Source organism: Pezoporus occidentalis, unplaced genomic scaffold (genome assembly GCF_034315485.1).
Source record: "Pezoporus occidentalis ecotype Australia unplaced genomic scaffold, CSIRO_AGI_Poc_V1 ctg217, whole genome shotgun sequence".
NCBI classification, from domain to species: domain Eukaryota; kingdom Metazoa; phylum Chordata; class Aves; order Psittaciformes; family Psittacidae; genus Pezoporus; species Pezoporus occidentalis.
Window position 1 is genome coordinate 562,672 of NW_026914040.1, and position 17,574 is coordinate 580,245.

General features: G+C 46.1%; 1 protein-coding gene across 1 annotated transcript in view; it reads left to right on the forward strand.

Moving 5' to 3' along the window:
* ATRN (attractin) overlaps nucleotides 1–17,574 on the forward strand; it is a 172,996-nt gene that overhangs the window by 91,034 nt on the left and 64,388 nt on the right. Inside the window, exons 20-24 of the mRNA XM_062619979.1 lie at nucleotides 4,290–4,383; nucleotides 5,840–5,892; nucleotides 7,633–7,727; nucleotides 8,234–8,312; nucleotides 9,062–9,219. Coding sequence (XP_062475963.1) covers nucleotides 4,290–4,383; nucleotides 5,840–5,892; nucleotides 7,633–7,727; nucleotides 8,234–8,312; nucleotides 9,062–9,219 — 479 coding nt within the window. The remainder of the gene's footprint in view (nucleotides 1–4,289; nucleotides 4,384–5,839; nucleotides 5,893–7,632; nucleotides 7,728–8,233; nucleotides 8,313–9,061; nucleotides 9,220–17,574) is intronic.

A 17,574-nucleotide genomic window follows, 5' to 3' on the forward strand; every position in this document is an offset into this window, starting at 1 on the left:
TCTCAAGTGCTTTGGGCCCAGGGTTTTAATTTGCTGTGATTTAATGGTATTTACTGTGAAGGTGAAAGAGTGAGGAAAACAGGAAGCTGGGCAGAAAGACTGACGTGGGTTGGAAGAGGGAAAGCAAGAGGAAACCATCTGTCTGATGCAGCCAGAGCCACTGCTGCGTATTTTCCTTGATGAGAAGGTTTCCAAAGGACAATTCCTCACATAAGGAATGGCTGATGGGCGACAGAGCCAGCTCCAGCTTTTTCCCTCCTCCAAGCCATGGGTCCCTCCTTCCTTTCCCATTAATGGTGTGCTGATTCCACTCTTTTTGTGTATTCTGTGTCCACTGTTGTGTGTTGCGCTGTTTTTAGAGCCCATGGTCACTGTGCTGGAGATGGTTGTTGGTACCCTCCGCCCTGATGCACAAGCATCCGTGTGTTTGTACCCTGAGTGCCTTGTGTGAGTCCTTGTACTTCGAGGTGTAGATCTGTAGCATCAGCCCAGTGGCCCCAGCAGCATGGGGACCTTGAATGTCACAGAATGACAGCATCATGAGGGTTGGAAGGTACCTCTTGGAGATCACCTGCTCCAACCCCCTGCCAAGGCAGGGCCACCTAAAGCAGCCTACATAGAACGTGTCCGTGGTGGGGTTTGAATGTCTCCAGTTAGGGAGGCTCCACAGCCTGTGCCAGGGCTCTGTCACCCTCAGTGTATAGTTCTTCCTCCTGTTGAGGTGAAACTTCTTGTATTTTATGGCCATTGCTCCTCATCCTGTCGCTGGGCGCTGCTGAAAAGAGCCGGTCACCATCCTCCTGGCACGCACCTTTGAGATATTGATCTGTATTAATGAGATGCTCTCTCAGTCTGCTCTTTTCTAGACTAAACAGACCCAGCTCCCACAGTCTCTCATAATAAAGATGATCCAGACCCTTGCTCAGCCTTGTGGCCTCCGTTGGGCCCTCTCTAGTAGCTCCTTGTATTTCTTGTACTGAGGAGCCCAAACTGGGACACAGTATTCCTTCCAGGTGTGGCCTCGACTGGGTTGAGTAGAGGGGGAGGAATCACCTCCCTTGACCTACTGCCACACTCCTCCCCATGCACCCCAGGATACTCTTGTCTCTCCTGGCTCAAGAGCACGCTCCTACTCATAGTTACTGTCATCCATCAACACTCCCAGGTGCTCAGCTGAACTGCTCTCTTGTAGGTCAGCCCTAAACATCCTCAAAAACCCCATCCTCAAGAAGAACATCCTCAAAATGGCATCCGTTCCCAGCACTGGGAAGAGTGTTAGTGTTTGGTATTCCCCATTCCATGAGGAGTCTGAGTGACACTGTTAGGATAGCAGCCGCCCTTCCAGGTTAGGCCATGCAGAGCTGGAAGTAGTGGTCCTGGGGTTTAGAAGCCAGGGGAGGAATAAGAAGAGTGGGTGGAATAAGTTGCTTTTTCCTTCTGCTCTGTGCCACCAGGTGAATGCTGCTGTATCCCTTGTGTTGAAAACATTTTGATAAGCTGCAGTTACTTCTCTGAAGGAATTGGTTGCATATCATCATGGGCATTGGTGTTTGCAGAGCTGGGCAGATAATAACTAAACGGGAGGTAAATCACTCCTCAGCAGTTGCTTTTAGGTAGCAACCAACGTAGAGGAGTTTTAATCGGGAAGGGCAGGAAATGCAGCACATCAAATGTAAAAATAGCTGCAAGGGGCTTTCTCTGCATTCAGGATTTAGAATTCTTCTGATTAAAGTTTCGCAGGCACATATGTTAGGGGTAGATAAGGAAGTTATTTGCAAGAGAAGGGAAGGCACTATTATGCCTGAAATCAGATTGCTGCGGCGGCGGCGCTTCTGAATGCCTCTGTGGAGCGTGTGCTGGTGGCCTGTGATGAGCTATAGTGCTGTGGTCCTGCCTGCTCCCTGCTGCCAGGTTGGCCTTAGAGGATGGTCGAAGCACTTAGAGTGAACAAATAGGGTTGGTCAGGTGGGTGATGTGGGTGCTCTTAGGAAGAGATAGACCATTATGACTGGAGGAAGAGGAGCAGCGATCCCTGTGAACATCTTAGAATGAGATCTTGGCCCATGGCTTGGGAAGAAGGTGGAAAGAGACTCACTGTGAGGTGGTTCATTGTCAGACCGTGCTTCACAGTTACAGGATCATAGAATGGTTTGGGTTGGAAAGGACCTTAAGATCATCCAGTCCCAACCCCTGCCACGGGCAGGGACCCCTTCCACTAGAGCAGCTTGCTCCAAGCCCCTGTGTGCAGCCTGGCCTTGAACACTGCCAGGGATGGGGCAGCCACAGCTTCTCTGGGCACCCTGTGCCAGCACCTCAGCACCCTCACAGGGAGGAACTTCTGCCTTATATCTAACCTGAACTTATATCTAACCTGAACTTCCCCTGTTTCAGTTTGAACCCATCAGCCCTTGTCCTGTTACTGCAGTCCCTGATGAAGGTCCCTCTCCAGCATACTTCTAGGCCAGTCAAAAAGTTGTTTCCAGTAACTTCGGCTTTCTGCTCTGGCATCAGACTCTGGAGAGAAATACTCATTCGTGGAGTCCAGTATCTAGTACCTCTTGTCCATAGTTTGTTTCCAAACTCCATAGCTGTTTGAAAAGCCATGGGAAGATTTCTCTTTGGGCATATTCTAGTCGTTTAGTCAATGATCTCCAGTTCCAGGGCTCCTAGGAAAACACATGAATAAACAGACTCTGTTTGAAGTAGAGATCTCGGAGTGTTCGTTCTCCTTGATAAGCGTGTGGTTATCACAGGGTGAAGAAGCATTAATGTTAGTGCTCGAGATGGTGTGGTCTGCATCTAAACATGGTGGAGTTCAAGATTTCTCCTAGTTGTGCTGTGTGTTAATGATGACTATTGGTCAGGTTTCACCTTGCTTACCTTTTGCAGAGTGTAAGGAAGGAAGTACAGAGCATCCTCAGTAGTATGAGGGGTTATTTTTTTTGAAGTGCTGCTAATGAGAATTGTGTTTGCTTCACAGAATACAATTATTTTGTCAAATCTCCCTTCAATCTACTTGTTCCCACAATAGGTCTTTATGCTTCTTCCTATTTTGTTCCGTGTTGCTGCTAGGAAACCACTCATCCACATCTGAGAAGCACAATTAAGTGGCCCTGGTACAATAGAGCTTCCATTACATGCCAATATAAAGAAGACATCAAAAGGGTTCATAAAATAAGCTTCAAGGTTGGCAAGGGTATTCAGGATGGGTACTTCATGTCTAAGAATCTGCTGGTACATTGAGTGGCTCATGTCTTCTTAATGAGAAGGCATATGTCTTCATAACAAGGAGGTTTGGCAGCCTTTGAAGCATGCTATTTCCAGCAAGCTCAGGGACACCAAATGAAGGATCTTCTCTTTCTGCACTTTTTCCCTTCTTATATTGTACGCTCTCCCATGTGGAGCTCAGATGAATGCATCTTCCAGTCTGTTGGTAGAACAACGTCTAAAAGGCATCCATCTTCTGAGAAAAGGTGTTATATAGAATCATAGAATCACAGAATATGGTTGTAAAGGACCTTAAGATCATCCAGTTCCAACCCCCCTGCCATGAGCAGGGACACCTCACACTAAATCATGTCACCCAAGGCCTCATCCAACCTGGCCTTGAACACTGCCAGGGATGGAGCATTCACAACCTCCCTGAGCAACCCATTCCAGTGCCTCACCACCCTCACAGGAAAGAATTTCCTCCTTAGATCCAAGCTAAACTTCCCCTGTTCAAGTTTGAACCCATCACCCCTTGTCCTGTCACTACAGTCCCTAATGAAGAGTCCCTCCCCAGCATCCCTATAGCCCCCTTCAGATACTGGAAGCTGCTCTGAGGTCTCCACGCAGCCTTCTCTTCTCCAGGCTGAACAGCCCCAACTTTCTCAGCCTGTCTCCATACAGGAGGTGCTCCAGCCCCTGATCATCCTCGTGGCCTCCTCTGGACTTGTTCCAACAGTTCCATGTCCTTTTTATGTTGAGGACACCAGAACTGTAACAGAACTTTGTACTGTCTAACAGCAAGAGTGGAAGTGAAGTAAATTCTGAGGCTAAAAACACAGTCTGATCATGATTTCATGCAAAACATCAGTCCTGGAGCCTGCACTCGCTCCGTTTTGACGCACGGTTCTATTTCTAGCTGCCTTCTGCATCACAAAGAAACCAAATAGCACCAAATGGGTTTTCATATCCACTTCAGTTGTTGACGTCTCTCAGTTTGGCAACTAAAGGACTTAATTGCTATGGAATCAGTGTCTTTTGCTTCATTCAACATTGCATCTTTTTCTCCCTCTGCTCAACAGCTTGCAAGTGCAATGGCCACGCGTCCGTCTGCAACACAAATACAGGGAAATGTTTCTGCACCACAAAGGGAATAAAAGGAGATGAGTGTCAACTGTGAGTTCATTTCACTTTCTTATTTGAAATCAAAAGGCTGTGCACATACTGGCGTAGAACCCCTGCATTTTTTAATCATTGTATTTGTGATGTATCTGCTGCTCTCTTCCTGCTGACAGTTGACTAACTCCATTGATGGTGCAGCCGGGCGTGCTTCCCCCAGGGGCATGACATGAACGAAATGATTTCCTGAAGATTTCCATTTTTAAGAACATTTCACCCAGGAATGTCATGCAGAAGGGATGGGGTGAAAAGATAATGCCACCAGTCCTACAGACATAGAATGATAGACTGGTTTGGTCTGGAAGGGACCTTAAAGCTCCTGCACCTCCAACCCCTGCCATGGGCAGGGACCCCTTCCACTAGAGCAGCTTGCTCCAAGCCCCTGTGTCCAGCCTGGCCTTGAACACTGCCAGGGATGGGGCAGCCACAGCTTCTCTGGGCACCCTGTGCCAGCGCCTCAGCACCCTCCCAGGGAAGAGCTTCTGCCTAAGAGCTCATCTCAGTCTCCCCTCGGGCAGGTTCAAGCCATTCCCCTTGGCCTGGCCCTACATCCCTTGTCCCAAGCCCCTCTCCAGCTTTCCTGCAGCCCCTTCAGGCACTGGAGCTGCTCTCAGGTCTCCCCTTGAGGAGCCTTCTCTTGTCCAGGCTGCCCCAGCCCAGCTCTCTCAGCCTGGCTCCAGAGCAGAGCTGCTCCAGCCCTCACAGCATCCCCGTGGCCTCCTCTGGCCTTGCTTCACTTCCCTTTATCCATCTAATTGTTAGATTTTTATGGTCTGTGCACTCTGTTGCTGTTCTGGGGGAGTGTAAATATACCTGAAATAAGAATTTGACGTTCTAGCATTTTAATTGAACAGTTTGAGAGCAACAAATGTGCTGGAGGGTTCCCTGTAACAGAACAGAGACGCTTTTAGTGTAATGTTAGTGGAAATAATTTCATTCCAAATAATTTCATTGCCAGGTTTATTTTTAAAGGCTTGTTCACATGAGTAAGTGTTTCTAGGACTAGATCCTGGAATAGCCATAAATGTAAATGGAGACTTTAGGTTCTGAGTGTTTAATCCAGTTCCGTGCATTGTGAAGAGCTAATTGTGAATCATAGAATGGGTTAGGTTGGAAAGGACCTTAAAATCATCCAGTTCCAACCCCCCTGCCATGGGCAGGCATACCACACACTGAACCACGTGGTACGTACATTCCAAGTGATGCAAAGGTTAATAGCCAGGATTTTAGATCTAATTCTTGCTGCATAACTAGTTTTGACCATGGATTTTCTGGTCTTGGACCATGGTCGTGATCATGAACTGGAGCAGTCTAGTATAGCTCCAAAATGCATCTATTCCTTTTAATTGCATACTGTTGTATGCCTGGGTGGTGTTTTCTGGTTTGTAGTGGCTGGGAATAGATAGAAGTAGAGTGAAAAAATCCATTTATTAAAAATACATGTTCTTTTTAGGTGTGAAGTTGAAAACAGATATCAGGGAAATCCACTTAAAGGAACGTGTTACTGTGAGTACTCTTGGGATTTTATTTCTCCGATATAAAATGTGTTTGAAGTTTAAAATATCTCATTTGAAACTAGTTTTGGTTGCCTCGGCACCTGTTTAAAATACAGGGGATTAAGGGGAGGATTGAAAACTAGTTTAAAAACCTTCAGTTTTCACAACAGTATTGTTTAAAGAGACTGAAAATACTTCTCTTGATAAGGTTTGTGTGATGATTGGATCTGTAAGAACAAACTGGTGAATGTATTTCACATGGCTTTGAAATGAAAGCTGGTCTTCTGGAGAATAACACTAAAATGCATAGCTAAGAACTCCAACCCAAAGCACGTCTTCAGAGCTTCTGTAAGTGCAAAGTAGTGTTGGTTAACATCCTGGTCCGTGGTAGCGTGGGTAAGGTTTCAAACTTGCCACGTTTCCTCTGAAATGAACAGTTGGATTCTTGTGCAACTCCAGAAGATCCTTTGCCAAGATTCGGATTACTAAATGGAAACTCTCCAGCTTCTATTTGCAAATATTAGCAGTCAGCTCACTGGCACACACAGATCTTAAATGACTTAAAGATGCAAGTCTCAAATAGTGGGTTTGTGCAACGCGAATTATCCTCATGCTTTCTTTAGCAGGTTTGAATTCCCCTTCCACAGCCAAACAAGTGCTCTGCTGGCTTCTCACAACAGTCTCATTGGAGGAACCATAGAATCATAGAACGGGTTGGGTTGGAAAGGACCTTAAGATCATCCAGTGCCAACCCCCTGCCATGGGCAGGGATGCCTCACACTAGACCATGTCACCCAAGACTCTGTCCATGACCAAATTCATTGCTGCCAGTGGGGATAAAGTGGGCAAAAAGGGGGAAAGAGGCAGAGCATGACAACTCTTTACAGGAACAACCTCATGTTATAACCTCACTTGGTTTTCTTCCTTGAAAATTCATTAGTGCTCATGGATGTTTTAGGTAGAATGTGGTGTGTGTCAGGTCATCCAGCTTGTGTCTATCCAACAAGGAATCTCCAGGAGGCAATAAGAGAAAAATAACACCTAGTGTATAGCTTCATATATATTATTGCTTGGAATCTCTGCAAGGCTTTGGGAATACGTCCAAGTCCTACAAGTGTGTTTTAATAGAAGGATGCTGAGACTGGTGGTTGTATCCCCAGACTGGCTGTGCACTGTTGGTTGACAGAGAGGTGATACCCCAGCCTGAGGCAGACATGAGTGTGGGAGGGAATAGACCAGAAAGTGATCCTGACATGCCTGAGGATGATGTGATTTGGAGTAGGATGGTAGCTTGGTCCATTATCAAGCTGCTGCTCTGTAGAAATCCCCCCTGTGAAGTCCAGTGGTGTATAGAGACGTCTAATGTGTGGAACTTTGTCCCCTCCAAGCAGGGATTATACATCTATTTCATTGTTCTAGTATTCCCTTAGAACATAGAGGTATTGTGGTAAGGAAATAGTAAATGTTTTGGCATGCTTATGCTTTTTACAATGTATTGGTATGAATGTTCATTTAGGTTAAGGCTGGCAGCTCTTGCTTGGAAAATCTAGGTTGCCTCTTTTCCCCCTCTAGGCTTAACTTAAATCTTTGTCCCTTTTGTGTTGGAGTCATTTGTAGCAGTGTGGTGACTCCTGGTTGTGCTCCCAGTGTGTGAAGCACTCCAGCAGCATCATGCCTTGCATTGCATGATGCAATGTACTTTGGTTTATTCCAAGATTACGGGATAATTCTCTCCATGCCTTCCTTACAGATACTCTCCTCATTGACTATCAGTTCACCTTCAGCCTTTCTCAAGAGGACGATCGCTATTACACAGCAATCAACTTTGTAGCAACACCTGAAGAGGTAAATTCTCTACTTTCCCTTTAAACTTCATCCTTTGGGTGTATTTTTGCCCTCTCTTGGCCACGGAGGTGATGAATCGTTACAGCTCTGCGAGTCTTCAGCTTTGGTCTGGTGATGTGCATGTGTGTCCAGTCCCACAAAGCAAGAACCTTTTGACCTTGGTTTGGCCATACAGATTCAAGTCTTCACGGTAGAATTTCACAAGGAACCACAATTGATTCTTTACAGTTCTTAGTTAGAACCTCTGAGCTACTCCAGTTTTGCTTATTCACCCCATACTTTGTGTCTCAGTTCATATTCCATACACGTGACTTGTCCTATCTTTTATTATGCTTTTCTTGGGGAGGAGAATACTGCTTTCAGAAAATGTAAATAGCTTTTTGCTTAATGTCTTCATGTACCAAAGTAACCAATTCCAAGATTATTTTATTTTTCACTGAAGATTCATGAGGAAATAGTGAAATCGCTTATCCTGAAAATGGGGTTTCTTTTTCTTCCCTCCCTAGCAAAACAGAGACCTGGACATGTTTATCAATGCATCTAAAAACTTCAACCTCAACATCACTTGGTCCACGAGTTTTGCAGGTAAAATGAGCACGATCCTAGTTGCTTGGTAGCTTGTTTCAGTTATCAGTTTCTGAGAAACACAGATTTAATTGGGGAAACAGTTTTGGTTTTTAACCTGTGAACTTCTTGTTTAGTTCTTAAATGTTGGGCCTGGAGGCAAAGGTAGACTGTTAAAAATAACTATGTTTTCCGTATTAATAGTGCATTTTGGAAACATCAAAGGTGCCAATTTGATTTTTAGTGATGCAGTAGGTTGGCATATACAGTGTCAATTGTGGAGACCTCATAGCAGCGTTCCAGTATCTGAAGGGGGCCTATAAGGATGCTGGGGAGGGACTCTTCATTGGGGACTGTAGTGATAGCACAAGGGGTAATGGGTTCAAACTGAAACAGGGGAAGTTTAGATTGGATATAAGGAGGAAATTCTTTCCTGTGAGGGTGGTGAGGCACTGGAATGGGTTGCCCAGGGAGGTTGTGAATGCTCCATCCCTGGCAGTGTTCAAGGCCAGGTTGGACGAAGCCTTGGGTGAGATGGTTTAGTGTGAGGTGTCCCTGCACCCCCACCCTCTGGCATGGCAGGGGGGTTGGAACTGGATGATCTTAAGGTCCTTCCCAACCCTAACTATTCTATGACAGTAGTTTAGAATAGCCGTGTTCAGGTGAATAATTGATTTTATGCCATTAGAATCGGGGATGATTTGCCTTTTTGCTTGTCATTTAAAATACGCCTTGAAACATCTTCTCTTGCTTTCTAACATTTGAAACAGCTGGCACGCAGGCTGGGGAGGAGATGCCAGTTGTTTCAAGAACCAATATAAAGGAATACAAGGACAGCTTCTCCAATGAGAAGTTTGATTTCCGCAACAATCCCAACATCACTTTCTTTGTCTACGTCAGCAACTTCACCTGGCCGATAAAAATCCAGGTAGGAGCTGTTACTGTGTGTGTCATCACTTGGAAGTGTGTTTTGGTTTCTCTCCGGGCAGTTTGCTTTGTTCTTTGTGGTCCAAGCTCTCAGTACAGTCCTGCAGCAGACAGAGGGGCTCGTGTTCCTGATTAGGAGCAAAATGTGTCGTCCTCTGATGTTGTGTTCTCATCTAATGTTGTGTTGCCTTCTGGTGTTGCCTCAGCCCCACTGGGCCGTGTTTCACTGGAGGGGGGAGTTAGTTTTCTTCCCAGTAGCTGGTTGTGGGGCTGTGTTGTGGATTTGTGCTGGGAACAGTGTTGATAACTCGGGGATGGTTTTGTTACTGTTGAGCAGTGCTTACGCAGGGTCAAGGCCTTTTCTGCTCCTCACCCCACCAGTGAGGAGGCTGGGGGAGACATAAGGAGTTGGGGAGGGACACAGCTGTGACACAAGGGATATTCTAAACTGGATGCCATCACACTCAGCATGTAAAGCTGGAGGAAGAAGGAGGAAGGGGTCATATTTGACCTCACCTGGAGCATTGTGTGCAGTTCTGATGTCCTCAACATAAAAAGGACATGGAACTGTTGGAACAAGTCCAGAGGAGGCCACGAGGATGCTCAGGGGCTGGAGCACCTCCTGTATGAAGACAGGCTGAGAAAGTTGGGGCTGTTCAGGCTGGAGAAGAGAAGGCTGCGTGGAGACCTCAGAGCAGCTTCCAGTATCTGAAGGGGGCCGATAGGGATGCTGGGGAGGGACTCTTCATTAGGGACTGTAGTGACAGGACAAGGGGTGATGGGTTCAAACTGAAACAGGGGAAGTTTAGATTGGATCTAAGGAGGAAATTCTTTCCTGTGAGGGTGGTGAGGCACTGGAATGGGTTGCCCAGGGAGGTTGTGAATGCTCCATCCCTGGCAGTGTTCAAGGCCAGGTTGGACAGAGCCTTGGGTGCCATGGTTTAGTGTGAGGTGTCCCTGCCCATGGCAGGGGGGTTGGAACTGGATGAACTTAAGGTCCTTTCCAACCCTAACTATTGTGTGATTCTATGATTTGGAGCAATGGTGTTTGTCTTTGCAAGTCACTGTTACCTGTGATGGATTCCTGCTGTCCTGGGGATGGCTGAACACCTGCCTGTGATGGGAAGTGCTGAATGAACTCCTTGTTTTGCTTTGCTTGTGTACAGCTTTTGCTTTACCTGTTAAATTGTTTTTATCTCAACCCAAAAGTTCTCTCACTTTTACCTTCCCATTTTCTCCTCATCCCACCGGGGGAGGAATGAGTGATAGGCTGCAAGGGGCTTGGTTGGCAACTGGGGTTAAACCGCAACACCAGTGGATCTAAATGAAATGAAGTAGGATGCTCACTGACTAACAGGGCTGTGTTCTAACAGGGTCTCTGACATTAAACGTGCAGATATTGATGTTGAAGAAGACAGAGTCATACAGCCAAAAACCAAACCTGGAATGAGGAAACAGAGATGTTCTTAGTGTCTCTTTTTAACATCTTGTTCTCAAAAGTCACAGCCCAAGGGCCATCCCCTCTCTCCTTGTGCTGCCCAAGACTGGTGGTACCTGCAGGAATGAGATGAAGCTTATTCTTTCCCTTAATTCAGTGCAGTCCGTTGCACTGAATTAAGTCCCACACATTGCTTGAGGTGTCAGGCTGACTGTGATGATAAGGCTGGTGCTGATGAAGCTTGGTGGATCATGAAAGCACTCATAGATCAGAGTGCAAGCACAGAGACTCTGCAGCTGCTGCAGCAGCTAATAATTCAGAGAAACCTCAGCCACCTTCTTGCTCTGGGCTAACTCAAGTGTCAACCCATAGTATACTCAGTGATACAGGGGCCCTTTGAAAGGCAAAAGTACTTCTCGGTCTGGAACAGAGACTCAAGTGAGACTCCGTGTGTTTGGATTCTTCCTTTTTAAGTAGCCTAGTCAAAAGTGGGGACCAAATTCTTCCAACTTCACCCTTATTCAACCAATTAATCTATGAAAGATGATAACTTCACAAATTTCCTTGATATTTCAGACCTCTCAGTCACACGATCTCACCATAGGGGTCACTTCCAACAAGGATAATGCACATCGTAATATTGAGCAAGGAAATGAGGTCCTCCTGGAAAAAAGACCTTTGTAATGATATTTTGCAAGGCATTTCCTGAATACTTGTGCTGCATGACGTTGTGGTTTAAGCACTGATAAACTGTGTCTTGTTCCTTGGTCCATTTGATAAGCAGACTTAGGGAGACATTTTGGTACTTTGGAATGTCACTTATAATATTGGCAGTTATCTTCCAGCTGGAGAGTTTTTACTTGAGCATTGGTAAAGTCTTAGCTCATTGTCAGATCCTCATAGTTTGCAAGAGCTGCAAGGTAAAAACCTTTATATCCCTGGGTACTCAAGCAGTGAGTACTGTGCCTCATCGTTTCCATTTAAGTACTGCTTCCAATAGAGAAAGTAACATTTTGTGTACAAAGCTGGGCACTGTGATTCACTTAATGGTTTATTTGAATAGTCAGGCTTCTCTTTCATGCAACTGGTAATCACAGGGGTCAGAAAAAAGGCATATTTTATGTAACATAGAGGTTCTGTTGGCTGATAGTTTACTTTCCATAAGCAGTGCTGTACTGTACCTGTCCCTGATTTATCTGTTTGCTATTTCTTGATGCAGAACTGTGTGTTTGGACTTTGTAGGTGTTTAAGAGCAGTGCTGCCTCCTGTCCCTGAAGTCCTTAAGCTCTCTTGTGTTTATTGCAGCCTCCACCCCACCTGTACTGAGAATGAATTTCTGCTAGCTTTTCCTGTGTCAGTGTTGTCACTGAGCTTAAATGTCCTCTCCATCGTCTTGTTTGTCTCCCGCTTCCCTGGATGAATTTGGGCAGGTCATATCCTCTCTCAGCCTTTAGTGTTTGTTGGCTTGAGGAAGACAAACCCTCTTCATCTCATCCTGTGTAACAGGATATTCAGGTTCAGTTGCCTCAGTTGTTTTTCCACTGCACTCACTTGTATTAATCTCTCTTGTATAGCTTTGGTCAGCCATGTGTAAGGTCATGGAGATCAGGTCTTGCTGCTGCTTTGCACAGTGGTATCTCTGCGTTCTTATAGACCTTACTGTGTCTGTTTTGTATTGTACTAGAACTATTTTGTTTTGCTCATTCTCATGGCTGCATTATTTAATAGTCCTTATTCATTTTCATATGGACATAATACACCTTGTTCTTTCACATCCTCTGTTTCCAGATGATGAGCTTCCAGTCTTGGTAGCGAACGTTCTCATCAGTCCCTAAGAGCATCCTAGAATCCCAGCCTGGTTTGGGTTGGAAGGGAGCTTAAAGCTCCTCCAGTTTCAATCCATGCCACAGGCAGGGACCCCTTCCACTAGAGCAGCTTGCTCCAAGCCCCTGTGTCCAACCTGGCCTTGAACACTGCCAGGGATGGGGCAGCCACAGCTTCTCTGGGCACCCTGTGCCAGTGCCTCAGCACCCTCCCAGGGAAGAGCTTCTGCCTGAGAGCTCATCTCAGTCTCCCCTCTGGCAGGTTCAAGCCATTCCCCTTGGCCTGGCCCTCCAGGCCCTTGTCCCGTCCCTCCAGGCCCTTGTCCCAAGCCCCTCTCCAGCTTTCCTGCAGCCCCTTTAGGCACTGGAGCTGCTCTCAGGTCTCCCCTTCAGGAGCCTTCTCTTGTCCAGGCTGCCCCAGCCCAGCTCTCTCAGCCTGGCTCCAGAGCAGAGGTAGACTGAAAAACGTTATCTCCCTGGTGTTACTGGATAATATCAGCGGTGCTGAAGATCATCTGGGTGTTCTTTCTTGTGGTTCTTTTCCATATTTTGATTGATAGACCCCTTCAACTTCATCAGCAGATTGTGATGTTAGCACTCTTTCTTTTTGGGTCTATGTAGTTAATGGATGTATCAGCAAAAGACTGTCGAAATGAACTAACTTCTGTCCTCTTTAAGTCCTATGGTTCTTGAAATAATCTTTACCACCTTCATCTTGCCCAGGAATTCCCAATGTATGGATATTTATAATAAAACTTGAGTAGCTCAGCTGTACCGCTTATATCTATACAATTAATTCTTATTACAGGCAGAAAATACGGGGCTGGTATGGCACAGATCACTGTTGTCAGCTCTATTGCTTGATGGCTTTGGTCTTTCATTTACTATTTCAGTTCTTTTATTCAAAACTTACCCTGAAGCTTTACATAATGTTGAGTCTTTGGAAGCATGGATATCTAGATTCTCCTTCCTCTGCTAAATACAAGCTTTAAGTGTTCCATAGGGCTATACTCAGCTGGTAGATTCCTTTAACAGTCTTGCTATCAGAGGTGTTATTTCACATGCCATTTGGAGTGCTTCAAACACATAGAGACATCTAAGTTCTGTCTCCACCTTGGTTGTGTGTCTTCTTATAACCTCCTTCCCATTCAACGCTTTGCCTTGCACCTACGTTCAGTGTCCTTGTCCTTAATGAAAGCTCTAAATTAGCTTTAGGGATGCAGCTGACTGGTTTGAATCTCCTGCCTATCCTCGGAGCATGCCCTCTTCCCCTTCCCTTACTGGTCTCCTTTGCTTGTGTGGCTGAAACATCTCATGCTATTTTGTTTATCCTTTGCTGGGGTCTAGCCCAGCCTGACATTTGGCAGTTCTTATTTTCTCCCTGTACTACTTGCTGGATTCTAAGGCATTGCTAATGAATCCGTTCCTCTCCATAATAAGCAGACTCTTCACTTGTTCCTGATGTCCTTTTTAAGGTTAGTTCTGAGGATACAGCATTCAAATAGTTTTGCATCTTTGACCTGAGAGAAGTACTTAGATGGCTGCTTTCCTGTTCCTTACCTCCTCAGTCCACTTGTTTTTACTGTCTTATTTAATTTCTCATAGTTAAAGAGTGAACTTTGATTCTCTTACAACACTTACCTCATTTTATCCTTAATTTAATGAATGTGCCTGTGTGCACTCAATCCAAGGTAATTTTGTAGCACCAGCTCTTCTTAATGCCCTTGTTACTTGCCAAAACACGGCCTAAAATAGCATCAGCTCTTACTGGTTGAGACCCTTTTAGTGAAGAAGCGTGGCAGTGGTACAGCATCCAGGAATAGGTGCTCCTTTTGATTTCTAGTAGTTTGCTTTTCATTTCATAGCTAAGAAACTTGTTTTCTCGCACTAATGTTCTGTCATCTGTCTACAAATACTGATAGGTGTTGTCTCAGTCCTTTCTTCTGTTTGCAGTAATAGTTTTGTTGCTTTGCTATGGCTTTGTTATCCTTCTTCAGGAAGCCCACCCATACCTTCTTCCGCTGGACGCGCCATCATCACTCAACACAGCATTCATCCCTTCTTTCTCACAGCAACCCAGCAGTGTTTGAGCGTGAGATAAAACCAGTGGTTCTGATCTGATGGAAGGTTTCCCTGCTTCATTGCAGGGGGTTGGACTGGATGAGCTTTGAAGGTCTCTTCCAACCCAAACTGTTCTGTGGTTCTATGACTTTGTATTCCTTAATTTGACAAACAGCATGATGGCCTTCACAGAATCCCAGTGTGGCTGAGGTTGGAAGGGACCTCTGGAGGTCATCTGATGCAAACTCCTGCTCAAACAGGGCACCTAAAGCGAGTTGCCCAGAGCCATGAGCATGCAGCTTTTGAGTATTTCCAAGGATGGAGGCTCCACAACCTCCCTGGGCAACCTACGCCAGTGTTTGATCATGCTTGTAGTAAAACAAGTGTTTCCTCATAGAATCATAGTATAGCTTGGGGTGGAAAGGACTTCCAAAGATCATTTAGTCCAACCCCCTTGCAATGAGCAGGGTCATCTTCATTGAGATGCTTGTCACGGATAGGCACATATGGGACCAGTCATTGTACAGGTGTTCTTATGGTCAAAGAGACCCTCTGTTGTGCTCAGTTTGTGCCCGTCACCCCTTGTCCTCTCACTGGGCTCCCCTGGAAGGAGCCTGAAAGGTCTTTTTTGCACCCTCCCTTCTGGGGTTTATACACATTGAGACCTCTGCTCCAGACTAACCAGTCCCATTTCTCCCAGCCTTTCCTTATAGCAGAGATGCTCCAGCTCCTGAATCATCTCTGTGGCCCTTTGTTGGAAGCTCTCTCTGTCCATGTCTCTCTTGTACTGGGGAGTGCAGAACTGGACCCAGTGCTCCAGGTGTGGCACTGCCAGTGCTGATCTGCTTTTGACTGGTATCACACTGTACTTTGAGTCCATTCACCACTGGGTGTAACAGCACTATCAGATTTGATGCCACATGAAAGCTTTTCCACACTGGATGCCAAGATGCTGTACAATACAGTTAGACACTACCCTTCTCACACCAGCCTGGAGTTCTGCTTTACTCCAGTTTCTTCTCCCTCTTCACCATCCTTATCAGTTTTTCAAAGCAGTTGATGAGCAGGAGATGGATTATGAAAAGTAATGGTTGCAGAGAGGAAGGACTGGAGAAAAGTCAATACAAAGGTATGATTTGTCTCCAGGATGCACTGTGTCCTTTCAGGTCTTGTGCAATCTTCTGTGGTGGATTGAGCTGCCCTCAATTGCCCTGAATTGCATCTGTGTCCCTGCCTGTCCTTGCTGTACCTCCTTCAGATTTGCTTTCCCTGTATTTTTCTTCCTTTCTTGTAAAGTCCTTGCTCTCTGTAGAAGTTTATCTTCAGTGAGATAAAATAGAAGATAAATCATGGTATGGATTTTGGGGGGAAAAAGACTTCCAAGCCATCAGTCCTTGGCTGGGGTTCACCACAAGATTTAAAAGAAAGCCATAAAGTGACTTCTTCCTTCTTGACCTCTCTGCTTCCCATGACTGCTCCTTCAGCACTCACCTCACACCAGCAGAACTGCTCCTTTCTTCTCAGGAATAGTTTTTACTCAGAACTTTTCCCTACTCATAGAACCCCAGCCTGGTTTGTGTTATAAGGGACCTTAAAGCTCCTCCAGCTCCAGCCCCTTCCACAGGCAGGGACCCCTTCCACTAGAGCAGCTTGCTCCAAGCCCCTGTGTCCAACCTGCCCTTGAACACTGCCAGGGATGGGGCAGCCACAGCTTCTCTGGGCACCCTGTGCCAGCGCCTCAGCACCCTCCCAGGGAAGAGCTTCTGCCTAAGAGCTCATCTCAGTCTCCCCTCTGGCAGGTTCAAGCCATTCCCCTTGGCCTGTCCCTCCAGGCCCTTGTCCCAAGCCCCTCTCCAGCTTTCCTGCAGCCCCTTTAGGCACTGGAGCTGCTCTGAGGTCTCCCCTTCAGGAGCCTTCTCTTGTCCAGGCTGCCCCAGCCCAGCTCTCTCAGCCTGGCTCCAGAGCAGAGCTGCTCCAGCCCTCGCAGCATCCCCTTGTCCCCTCTTCTGAGTTACCGTCCCTTATTTCACTGCACAAAAGTTCCAGTGCAGTTGGGTTTAGTCCCTCAGGGCAAGCTGAGGCATTAATTAAAGCTCCATGTTGCACTGTGGCCAGGATGCAAACTGCTTTTCTTATCTCAGAGACCATCTCCCCCAGGTTTGCTCGCTGTGGTTACACCATCAAACTTCTTGCAGCTACCCAACATGTTTCAAGTTCCCTTTGGAAAACAGGAGTGGTTTTAATGTAAGAAATAGGATGAAGGCAGTGCAACTCTGCTACTGCCAGACTGCTGGAAAATACTCCCTCTGTGTGTGTGTGCATCACCTTGTAGCTTATGCATGTATTTGGGCTGTTCCTATGCATGTCCAATGGGTAGTTTGGGGGTTTCTTTGTTTGAATAGTATAATAAGCAGTCATCATACCTACACACTCTTATCCTGGCTTATTTTCAGTTTAGGAACAGTAGGTGTAGCTAAACAGAAGGATTTGTGTCTACACAAAACCTTGCAACAGAGAACTTCAGGAATGAACAGGCTTTACTGCAGAGCGCTGAATCTACACTGTGTAATTTTAAGCATTAGGAACTTAATTCTCAGGTCCTTGATGGAAATCTGTCTCTCTTTCCTTCTCTTCTTGCCTGCTAAAGTGTGGACTTGGAGAGTATAAATGCTCTTTTGTGTTAGAGATAGCTGTGTCCCTGCCAATGCTGAATGCTGGCTTTCCCCCCCCCACCTCTTGCTCCACCTCTCTTCAAAACCACTTCGGTTGGGGTGTTGTTAAGTGCACTGGTTTAAGGTGTCTTTCCCTGCCGCCTTTAATGACTTGAAATGATGATTTTGTAAAAGAACTGCAGCTGCAAAATGCAGCAAGCCTTTAAACACAGCGATCTGCTTCCTAACACCTCCTGCCCGAGTGGATTCAAGGGATGAAAGTTGCGCTGCGGAGTTCCCTTGCAACCTTTGCTTGCCGAGCTCTCGTGAAAATCCAGGTAAGGAATGGTTGAGAGCATCTCAGTATCGCCATTCTCTGCTTT